General features: G+C 41.0%; 1 protein-coding gene across 1 annotated transcript; it reads right to left on the bottom strand.

Moving 5' to 3' along the window:
- Positions 1–1,077: 1,077 nt before the first annotated feature.
- On the bottom strand, positions 1,078–11,841 carry LOC139449111 (monocarboxylate transporter 12-like). The gene is made up of 7 exons (XM_071230595.1): positions 11,777–11,841; positions 11,533–11,591; positions 5,888–6,083; positions 4,458–4,601; positions 2,522–3,388; positions 2,043–2,093; positions 1,078–1,692 (listed from the first exon to the last, which is right to left on the bottom strand). The coding sequence occupies exons 3-7, from the start codon at positions 6,081–6,083 to the stop codon at positions 1,619–1,621; spliced, it is 1,332 nt and encodes a 443-aa protein (XP_071086696.1). The 5' UTR covers positions 11,533–11,591; positions 11,777–11,841; the 3' UTR covers positions 1,078–1,618.
- Between the last annotated feature and the right edge of the window lie 684 nt (positions 11,842–12,525).

Genomic DNA, 12,525 nt, shown 5'->3' with positions numbered 1-12,525 from the left:
CTCACTTCCTCAGGATGTCAGGTAATACGAGAGAAAGGCTGAGACGTGTTATAGGTTCTACGCGTTTACCACGAGCACGGGTATGATGCTGACGAACAAACATTCATAATGAAGGCTAATCTTGGACTCAAAACTGCTATCATCGGCTGCTGGCACACGAAAGGGACGTAACTCTGTAGAGCGCTTTGCTACGCCATAGAGGACTAGGCCGCCCGTTAAACTTATCGATGTATATGTGGTCTATTACAAATACACAACACATGCAGAACAGTTCTATGAGTATCCCTATCTAATACAGATGTTGTTGAATATCAATCAGTATAAACCTGAAGCTTGACAGGACGACCTAATTCATGTTATGAATATAAAGGATCCGTCAGAACGAAGGGACTGTGTGTAAATACTCTCTCGCTAGTATGGCAAAACAATTGAAGGTATAAAGCTAATCTTGTAAGTGTAACAGCTGATTTTGAAATCAACAAGAGTAGACTCGGAACTACTTTTACCGACGAGTGCTGCTGTATGATATACAAACGCGCGCTTAAGTCAGTTGTTAATCATACGCCAATTATACAATTTTATAATGTTGAAATTAGAAATAAATGATTTTGGTATTTTAAAGCTTCAAGAAACTAGTTAGTCCCCAGGTGTTTTTCACAGACACTGGTTCGCGGGACATGACCTTCAGAAAATGTGAATCTTTTGCAATGACTTCATAGCATGTTTAACGAGTGAGTGAGTCTGGTTTGACGCTGCTTCGAACACAATTTCTGTATTTAAGTTACAGGTTACACACCACCAAATGTTTTCCAATAGACTTCTATAGTAACGTTATATTTTTTTATAAGGCATTCAACAGCCATTACATTTACGTATATGCACATTCTGGCCTTAAAGCTGCAACAAAAACAATTTTTTGGGCTAGGTTAGCCAGCTCCTTTTCCGAGTACAGGAAGCTGAACACACCAACCCCAGTTCCGCACCAAATGTCACCTACTTGAAAATATCTGTGCTCACATAAAGCACAAGTCATCTTGTTAAAAACGTCAACACCAAATATTGAAAAATATGGGCAGTTTTAATTACTGGATGGATGTACATTTAAAAGACATAAACATCTTACATAATATCATCCAATCACAGCCTGCAGATGTCTTTTGATCTGCACTGAAGGCCGCACAGTCACAACCTGTTCTGATTTAGTGTAGTAGAACCTGTATTGCGGCATGTCGATGTTGGTAGACCAAAATATAATGAAAATAAAGTAAAAATGAAATAAAATAGATTTAATATATATTATTATTATACATTGATGTGATTATATCCAACAATTTACCCTTAATGTCAATTTCACACAACGAGTGCAGGAGAAGATCATGTCTTAGAGTGCCTCAATAACAAAGGTTTCTCCATCTAGGACAGCTTATATTTTTTCTCACCTTCATATATGAAGGTTCCAAATTATCAATGCGCATGAATCCATATTATATCATCAATATCAATATATATTTTAAATAGGAGGTTCTAGATGCTCATAAAATTAAAGTTATATTGGGAAAATATATAAATGAAATCGTTAAATCAAACGATTCACATATTAAACGTCATATATTTGGCTTCAGTCGCTTCTCCGTCTTCGTCTAAATACACCTGCTGATGCTGCTGATATTGAACTTAGAATAGAACATACACCTGAAAGATAAAAGACAAATGAATCCTGTTGATGCTACCGACAACATGTTTTCCTAAATCTAAATATTCTAAAGAACCAAGCACAACGTCAAAGTAAACCATGTTACGAAGTCCTTTAGAAGTTACTTCATTTTGTGAAAGTAATAATTACTGACCTAATTACACACATTGGTTATAAGTTTTATATATATTCAAAAACTTTAGGAATGGGTATATTGTATCTTCGTAACACATGTTAGAACTTACCAAAAACAGAATATATCGACATGTAGTTAAGTAAAAGAGAAATTGACAGCCTGAGCTTTGCATTTCCCCTACAGGCGTTGAAGCAGAATGTCACCAGTTCTTACCTGAAAATATGTAGGTATATTCATATATCCCACTTGTTTTATACAAGACACCTAAAAGAAAGAAACACATAATAAAATCATCTGAGATTATAATGAACTAATTTCACTACAAGCTATTGAGAGAAGTTTCACTGCTAAGGGTGGGGCCAGAAACCTATGATTGTAGGTTCGAATCCCGGTTCGCCCCGATTATGTTTCTAGGTTTGTCAGCACCATACCCGTGCTCGTGGGTTTCACCGAAGTGGTAAACGTCTGAGACCTGCACCAGTTCGGGCTTTCCTCCCACATTAAGCTGACACGCCGCGATATGACTGGAATACTGTTAAAAGCAGCGTTAAACCCAACTCACTCACTCATTACATCATTCTACCACATTATCAGTGATTCCGACAGTTAAATCCACGTGATACTTCTTTAAAATAGAGCATATGTGCTCTTTACTGTAGATTTGGAACTCTATTACGTGTGATAAAACTTACTTGCAATCGGGGGTCCCAACAGTTGTCCAACTCCAATGAAGAAACACACGATTCCATACGAAATAGAAGCATTTGGCAATCCATGAAAATTTATTGCCATAGGTCCAAGAAGTGTGTATACGCCATGGCAATATGTCCCATACAAATAACTGAAGGCAAGCTGAGCATTATAACTTGGAGGAAATAATGGGAAGACGAGTGCTAATATTCCTGTCATTCCTGTTATTCCAACCTGGAGCATCACATCGTCAATATTTGGGTCAGATGAAATAATCCCCACCAATATTCTTGAGAAGATACTGCCCGCACCCACAGCGGTCAGCAGAGTTGCGGCCTGAATAGGAGAACTTCCTTTATATTCAGCGTAGCTTGGCAGGTGTATAATACAAGATGATGCTCCCAAACACCACAGCAAAACACTGACATTGTACATTACAAAATCTAATTGTATGAAGACCCTGATCCGTGTAAGCAAAAGAGATGCTTTGCAAATTGGTTTTGGCGAACCTGCATCTGATGATTGGACAGAATTGTCTTCTTCTTCTGGCGCCATCAGAGTGGTCGCTTCTGAATGCTGCTTTGGGCAACCTCCTTCTTCTGTCTTGCTGGCAATGGGTTTATTTGTTTCTTGATGTCTGACTGGTCGTAACAAGGCGCCAGCAATGCACATGTTGAAGCCAATACCGCCCATGATGAGAAGGGTTCCGTGCAGGTGGTATTGGTCGAGGAGGTAACGTGCGAATGGCCCCGTAAATAGACCCGCTCCACTTCCGGCCATGGATACTCCAAAAGCAATAGGTCTTCGTTTGAGAAAGTAATGTCCTGGGACTACCCCAGCTACATTTGCAGCAATACCTAACGCCACACCTGTTATAATAACAAGACAACATAGAAAACGCTACCATATTGCCTGTTCGAGGGCATTCGGTTTTACACAACATGCGATTTAAATATTGAGTAATATTTGTCACCATCGTCTCCATTTTAGTCGCCTGTAAGGTTCAAGCTCTTTAATCCTGTATATAAGGTCTAATATATATAACATCAATATATTGAACGTTCATGCATATAAAAGAGCACCTTTGCATTAAAATAAATATTCAGTGTATAACTACACAAAACGGTAAATGATTCATGTTCAGTATATAAGTTTTGTACAATGAATCTCCCATTACACACTGTAAAGTTTCCCATTGTCATCATACCTCTCTTTATGAGTTCTGCCAACTGTTCTGTTAATGTTACCATCTGTCATAACGTTAAAACGTGTATCTACTATGCTGCTTGCTTGCTTGTTGTTTAACGCCGCACTCAGCAATATTCCAGCTTTATGACGGCGGTCTGTAAATAATCTAGTCTTAACCAGACAATCCAGTGATTGACATCATGAGCATCGATCCACCCAATTGGGACACGATGACATGCTTCAACCAAGTCAGCGAGCCAGACCACCCGATCCTGTTAGTCGTCTCTTACGACAAGCATAGTCGCCTTTTACGACAAGCATGGGTTGCTGAAGACCTATTCTACCCCGGATCTTCGCGGGTCATCCACTATGCTAAATGATGCACATTGGTCTGTCTTTCTTGTGAATACAATGGACACATGAACACAAAATGAGTTTCATCTTCAATAACTGAACACCCCAAAGAAAATTTACAGACTCTATCAGTCCAGTCCAGCGGCCAGGTTCTAATGTTAATTTATGGTTGCCACATCTACATCTACCATGTACAACTCTCAAGTTTCTGCTCAACAATCTTGAAGGATAGTTTTCTGGTATAAACACTGGTTTAATAAACATGTAGTGTTCCAGTATCAGATTTTATTTCATGTAACCTCATGAGCAGTGTAGGTTGCTTGCGACCAGTTCTAACCCATAATCCCTCCAAACTGAGGTGACTTAAACGTGACTCAAAAGTAGTAATATTCCTACCTGTCATCAATCCGTACGTGATGAACAACCCAAATACTGTTTGACAGAAATATGCTAATGTCATCCCAATCAACATCAACACCCCACCAATCATTGCTGTATTTCTGGAGCCCAGTCTCTGATGAACCATGCCAGCAACAGGACCTGTCGAAATCACGAATAATATAGTTCCTGTAACGGGATAGTGCGTGGGTGAATGTTTGAGTGCGTGCATGCTTGCGTTTGGTTAAGCGTCGCTTTGGACAGTGAGTGAGTGAGTATGGTTTTACGCCAGCAATATCACGGCGGGGGACACCAGAAATGGGCTTCACACATTGTACCCATGTCGGGAATCGAACCCGGGTCTACGGCGTGACGAGCGAACGCTTTAACCACTAGGCTACCCGACCGCCCCCGCTTTGGACAGAAATCGACTCATATCACTCCGTCCTATGCGGATCAGCTTCATTTTGGGGAAAAAAGACCTAAATGATGCAGGTTTTAGACGTTTACCACTCAGAGAAACCGACGAGAATTGTATGGTTGCAGTCAATCAAAGACACAATCATGGCCTACCGATAATGGGTTTCAGGCACAATAAAGGGACGTAACTCTGCTCAGAGAATTCCGGTGCTTTGGACGCCTTTGTCACCTATATTCAATTCTCGGCAATGTTTATTTGAAGACTGAACCATCAATAGAATCATAACAGGTTGTAAAATATAATCAGTTCAAATATATATTAATGTCAAATGCTTACGCGAAGGAGTATATATTTTGAACTGAGTCAGGGATAGTTTGATAATAATCCCACAATCTGTGTAAATGAAAGCAACACAACTCTTTCAATATTGACACGCAATCTCTGCTAAAATCAGAGTCGATTGTACGATTCCGACTGTATCTTGAGCATGTGTTTATGAGTCGCTGATAGTGATGATACAAGGTGTTCGCGAAAAGGTGAGAGTATCCTGCCCCACAAATGGCGCCCATAACAAACATGAAAAAGAGTGAGTAAGTTGGGTTTAACGCCACTTTTAACAGTATTACAGTTATATCACGGCGTGTCAGCTTAATGTGGGAGGACAGCCCGAAATGATGCAGGTCTTAGACGTTTACAACTTCGGTGAAACCCACGAGCGAGGGTAGGGTGCTGACAAACCTAGAAACATAATCGAGGCGAACCGGGATTCGAACCCACAATCATAGGTTTCTGGCGTGCCCAAGGGACGCAACTCTGCACAGTGAATCGCGGCGCCTTAGACGAGTGGGCCACCCGTGCCCCCATCTTAAAAAGAACTCGATAGAAGAAGCCAAAAGAACGAATTATTCATGTTCAGTAGAATGTTATGTCAGCAGTGGACATGTTATGTCGCACTTTGAGATATTTATCTGTATTGCGACAACGAACTTTTAAAAGTGGGAATTTAGATGTGCAGAATCAGTCTTACCACTGAGGGAAATCGTCCCAAAAAGAGTAGAACCAATCCAAGATGTTTTTGTAATGTCATCTTCTATTTCTTCCATTATAGAGATATTGATCACACCAAATGTGTACGCCATTAGTCCAATTGTGAAATGGATGCTAAAAGAAGCCGCAAGCGCCACCCAAGCGTAACCTTGGTCCACTTGTCTTGTGAACAGCATCTGCAAGCATAAAACATAACAGGACAAAAATTAAAAGCTCATACGATTACACAAATGATCACGCTCTTCAATTCAATTCAATTTCATTTCGGTTTTGTAGGCCATTGGCCCTTGTGCAACATAAATAAACGTTTACAGAGTTCGCACTATATCATTTGATTTCAATGACAATGTGTTTTAGACATTTGTTGACACATATTTTCCTTGCGTTAATGCATCAGTTTCTAAAAAAATGTGTACAAGTACTCCTACATGTAATTTATTTATAATATTTATCAACATTGTTTATTTGTCAATACACATCAGAGGCTTTACTCTCTAATATGAAATGGATTTCGCTTCTATTTAATCCAAATTCACACACTTTACATGTCACACTTTTAATTTTCCTCTCATGTTACACTTTTGTGACAGCTTTAATCTAAGTAGATACGTATCTCTTCTAACATTCGAGGGGGCACGGGTGGCCCATTCGCTTAAGGCGCCGCGATTCGCTGTGCAGGGTTGCGTCCCTTGGGCACGCCAGAAACCTATGATTGTTGGTTCGAATCCCGGTTCGCCCCGATTATGTTTCTAGGTTTGTCAGCACCCTACCCGTGCTCGTGGATTTCACCGAAGTGGTCAACGTCTGAGACCTGCATTACTTCGGGCTTTCCTCCCACATTAAGCTGACAAGCCGCGATATAACTTGAACACTGTTAAAAGTGGCGTTAAACCCAACTAACTCACTCACTCTAACATTCGTCTAGTAAATGAAGCTTTCATAAACTTCATCATTTCATAGTGACGTATAAATTCATTGATGCAATGACTTATTCAAGTTACCAAAAATACTCTTCTGAGAACAAACTTTTAATCTGTTCTCAAACGAAGAAATAAACTGTGTAATATTACCAACATCCTGACTGTACCAAACAAAACCAAAACCATAAGAACACAAGAAATATTTAACAGATGTAGCCCAGGTAACTCTTTCAGCCAGATCTAATTCCATCATAAGTAAATATCCCGTATGGGGGATTCAACCCCCGACCCGTGAAGATCCGGGGTAGAATAGGTCTTTAGCAACCCATGCTTGCCGTAAAATGCGACTATGGCTGTCATAAGAGGCGACTAACGGGATCGGGTGGTCAGGCTCAATGCATGTCATCCTATCCCATCCTATCGATGTCAATGACCGGATTGTCTGGTCCAGACTCAATTATTTACAAACCGCCGTCATATAGCTGGGATATTGCTGAGTGCGGCGTTGAACAACAAACAGACGAACAAACAAACTCAACACCCAAAGGTACTAGAACCTGTACTTTACGAAGAATGTTTTATCCCAAATATAGCCTTTGTTACACCCATAACGGTGCCCTTCTTACTTCAAACCCCAAACCTCCGTTCCATATTACAACACAGGCTTGACCGTAGTATTCAACTAAAACATTAATAACACTGTTTCTTCAATGGAAAGAGAGCCTTACTAGCTTTACTAACCAGGATATGGGTACAATTTGTCTACGACAATCTAGTTGAGAATAAAGTACCCAAATAGTTAAAGTAAATTACTGTTTCAACTGGTATATCGTTAAAAAAAACTTCTCAAAGGAATGAAGAAAGCCAGTTCAGATACAAAACAAACCTAAGCAATACTAAAACAAAGAATTTTTCAGTAGATTAGTTCCTATAAATTAAAACCAGGCTATAGACCACAAGCAACTCATAACTTCATTAATTGCTGAACGCCCGGAAAGGAAACTGTCAGGATTTTTTCAAGCGTAAAATAGACGTAAAAACGATCATTTTTGCTCCGCCTTGTCAAGTGTCAACATTTCCATTCAACTTCTCTAAAGGATCTTTTTATAAATATCAATGCTCGTTCAATTCTCAATTTTGTAAAAGAAATAGAGTAATTTGATAAATTGAATTTTGATTAATTGTAATTAATTTTCGTAGCTTTTCCGTCAAATGCCCATATATGGAAAAAAATAATTTTTAAGCGATAACGGCTATTTTGAAGTTATGAGTTGGTTGCTGGGGCATTTAGGCAAATGTTTAGGCAGTCAAAGATGTGATGATACTTGCTTGGAGTTTGCTGGGGACAAGTAGTCTTTGTTTGATGGGAAGAGGATACGGGTGGCCCAGACGTCTAAGGCGCCGCGATTCGCTGTGCAGAGTTGCGTCCCTTGGGCACGCCAGAAACCTATGATTGTGGGTTCGAATCCCGTTTCGCCCCGATTATGTTTCAAGGTTTGTCAGCACCATACCGGTCGTGGGTTTCACCGAAGTTGTAAACGTCTGAGACCTGCATCACTTCGGGCGTTCCTCCCACATTAAGCTGGCACCCCGTGATATGACTGGAATACTGTTAAAAGCGGCGTTAAACCCAACTCACTCACTCACTCAATTTGTTTGATAGGAGATTTTGTTGCAAGTTTTCAAGCAGTGTGCACATACTGAGACGTCTTTGGATGACCAAGAAGGGAGATTGGGGACACCAGCTAGCACACGATTACTCAGTTACTAACAAGGTTTTTCGGTTACTCTCCATAACATGTTCAGTGTACCTTCAGGTCAGATCAGTTCGGAAACCCTTTTCATATTCATGAGAAATCTCTGCATAAAGTATTGTCGATTGTACGACCCCACTCTATCATCAAGATGTGTTATGAATCACTATAAAACAGTGATGATACCAGGTGTTCGCGAAAATGTCCCTTGGCCAGCTACTTCTGTTCGAATACTAGAACGTCGGGTAATTTATTCCCTGGGAAATCAGATACCCCACTTGGTTCGAAACAGTCCGATTTGGCGTCAGGTTTTAGATGTAGATGTTGTCATAAGCCGGGTTTTGAGAGTGTTTTATACTCAAGGCCAAAAATCAGTCAAACACCTCACCCCCTGCTCTTGTGAGTGAGTGAGTGAGTTGGGTTTAACGCCGCTTTTAACAGTATTCCAGTTATATCGCGGCGTGTCAGCTTAATGTGGGAGGAAAGCCCGAAGCGATGCAGGTCTCAGACGTTTACCACTTCGGTGAAACCCACGAGCACGGTTTTGGCGCTGACAAACCTAGTAACATAATCGGGACGAACCGGGATTCGAACCCACAATCATAGGTTTCTGGCGTGCCCAGGGGACGCAACTCTGCACAGCGAATTGCGGCGCTTTAGACGACTGGGCCACCCGTGCCCCCTGCTCTTGTGATGTCATTAACATTGAGTGTTTGTCGTATTCTGCTGTGGTTGGTAGCAGCAGGATGATTTTTGGCAGCCACAAGTAGTGGAATTTACATCATGAGCTGCCAAGTCCACGTTCTGCAACACGTTCCTATAATTTAACAACTTGGACGAAACAGTTTTCGTACAAGAACAGAAATCGTTGGTGGTTCGAGAATTTTTTCCTGAAATATTGTGGGACATTTTTGGAAAATGAATTTTGTGTGAGAATGTTTCTTCGGTTTATGGCTCTAATTCCGATGTGTGCAAATTTCAAAACCAAACGTTTCAAAGCAGTACCGCCTCTGTGGTCTTGTGGCAGAGCGTCATACAAAAAGACGTTAAAAGATGGTACTTGTTGTTACCCTCTCTGACGCTCGGCATTATGGGGCTAAAACAAGGACTGGTCGGCTCGGAGTCAGTATACTGTGTCTGAGTGGGGTATTCATGGTAAACTGCGGCTGGTGTCTTAGTCAGCTAGCACTATAAATCGGCATCAGTCCGGACGAGTACAAGCAGTCACACAAACACACAAACGTACATGCACGTCGTTATATAAGTGGAATAATCTTGGACGCGACGTTAAACTCCATTTCACCTCACCTCACCAAGGACAATACCCTCGATTCGATATTATGTAAGCCTACAACATTACTATTTTCCATATTGTAACAAATGTTATCGTAGTAAAGTACATATTCTAGTAACTTTTGGGGTTGAGTCCTATCCGGTATTCGAACCCCCACTGCCAGAGTGGGACACCTAATCCTCATCACACAAACTCAGCGATCTAACCCACTCAGCCACGTGGAAGCGGGTGGATCCGAGGTATAGGATTAAAGTTTATAAAAAAATCACGCTTGATAACACTGGCTAGCTCCTTGGGGTGAAAAAGTACTCAAGCGGTGGTTTCTTCGCCGACGTCCTCGCTTTGTCGCCCCTCATGTTTATAAGCCGTAATGCTTTTGATTCTCTGTCAGTTGGTCCCGGATATGTAAGCTGGTTACTTCACAGGTGGGTTGATCCAATATCTGCTTTTTTTATTTAGACTGGCGTCGCGCTATCTTATACCTGTGTAGATTGGCACCATATTTGAACGTTTTTTGGTATGACGTGGCCGGTGATCGAACCCATCACCTTTCGCTCTCCGGGCTGACGCAGTCATGTGGGACACGATACGTGGGCAGTCTACTACTTTTGTCACATGTGGACTATACGGCTTTATTTGGACCTTTGAAACTGAACCTTGTGCGTTCGGTTCCAAATTTCACGTAGCTTCGTCACATATATAGGTAGCATAACCCTTAACTGAAAGGGATCGCGTCCGATGTTTAGTGGATAAAGCGTCTTCCTGGAGAGTGGAACCTCGGTGGTTCGTACTCCTGGCCAATAAAAGACGGAAATTGGTCTTTGTTACCCTCGCTGGCTCTCGACATTAAGGGGATCAAACTAGGAAAACATAAAGTGTCTGTAATCCATGGTAAACTGAGGCTTGGTATCCCAGTGGATTAGTAAGAACTTAAGTTTGGAGGAGTACAAGCAGCCACACACATGTGTAGGCAGTCACTATGAAACATAAGAAGCTAACAAAATTACCCAGGCTTCATCAACGATGTGTTGGATGCAATTAAAGATTTGAAGTCCGCATTACGCCAGATAGTGTATTATACCAACAATGCTATAGGATGCGTAAACTCACTACAACTGTGCTTCGCATTTTTTATTCCTTTGCTTGAAAAATAAATCTAATATTCTGCACCATAAAATTATACCGACCGTATAATATTACTCTCATTTAGCACGTACATACATTTAGCACGTACATACACGTTTTATCATATTGAAATCTCCCACAATATGGCCTACATAAGTCGACAGATGTATGCTGTCGACACCTTTCGCGACATTCTGCTGTGAATAAATTCACAACTGCACCAACGATCTTACAACCACTGTGATAAATACGTATGATACGAGTCGATTAGATACTCTTTCGTAAGTTGATGTGACAAATATATCACATGAAAACATAAAGAAAGTCCACCACCTCTATACAATTCTAAGCCTCACGGTTCATAAATACGTTGATACCGAGGCCAGGCACACTCTACTGTCCTTTCCCATGAGACTATTCATATTTGATAAATAAAAAAACACATGTTTACAGGAGCGAGGCGCATTGATCTGAAAACAGAATAGGTCGAATAGTGCTAACACAAAAGGACATCCCATAAAAGTCTACTTACCTCCTCTATTGCATCCCTGCAGTGTCTTTCATGTGGAGACGATTATCGAGTTGAATATCCTAGAGCACATACATGTATATTACTAGGCTGTGTTCATGCAACATTAACAGCAGTCATTATATTCTAAGTCACTGAAGGTCACCTGGCCAGCAGGTGTGAGCTGACATTACATCATAACATAATCCACGAAATAGCACATATATATACTTGATGATTTTGTTCGGTTGTGTCAAATACGTATTACCTCTTTGTCTGTAGTCAACCGTGCTCTCAGCGTGTGTCACATAACATCAGTCTCTTTTGTTGTGGTCATATGGTTCTATTTATATCATGAGAACGAGACATCTTTGTTATGATAAGCAAATGCAACAACCTTGACCTACGTGAAAAAAAAGTATTTCCAAAACTTGAGAAGCACAATACACATAAGGCTGACGTAGTAGACATACTGGTTGTGTGTATGCGGGCTCACCCTATATACTGACTGGTTTGTGAGCATGTGGAACGCATTGACATACTGAAAAAGTAAACCAAATTAATCTGTATTTGCCGTGTTATCATTGTTTGTGTTGCGTCCATAGCGTTTAAGCTATGTTGAATTTAATTTCTATTTGCAGATAGAATATTACTTCAGCCATATGACGATTGTTAGTCCTCATTCTGGAAACTTCCGCGATATAAGGGGTACGGGTTGCCCACTCGTCTTAGGCGCCGCGATTCGCTGTGCAGAGTTGCGTCCCTTGGGCACTCCAGAAACCTATGATTGTGGGTTCGAAACCCGGTTCGCCCCGATTATGTTTCTAGGTTTGTCAGCACCTTACCCGTGCTCGTGGGTTTCACCGAAGTGGTAAACGTCTGAGACCTGCATCACTTCGGGCTTCCCTCCCACATTAAGCTGACACGCCGTGATATAACTGTAATACTGTTAAAAGCGGCGTTAAACCCAACTCACTCACTCACTCACTCCCCGATATATAGGGTAATGGAGCTTGA

The sequence above is a fragment of the Haliotis cracherodii genome, unplaced genomic scaffold, assembly GCF_022045235.1.
Source record: "Haliotis cracherodii isolate W230 unplaced genomic scaffold, xgHalCrac1.p SCAF_7, whole genome shotgun sequence".
NCBI lineage: Eukaryota > Metazoa > Mollusca > Gastropoda > Lepetellida > Haliotidae > Haliotis > Haliotis cracherodii.
Note: the sequence above shows the minus strand (reverse complement) of the source record. Positions and strands in the feature narration are given on the sequence as shown.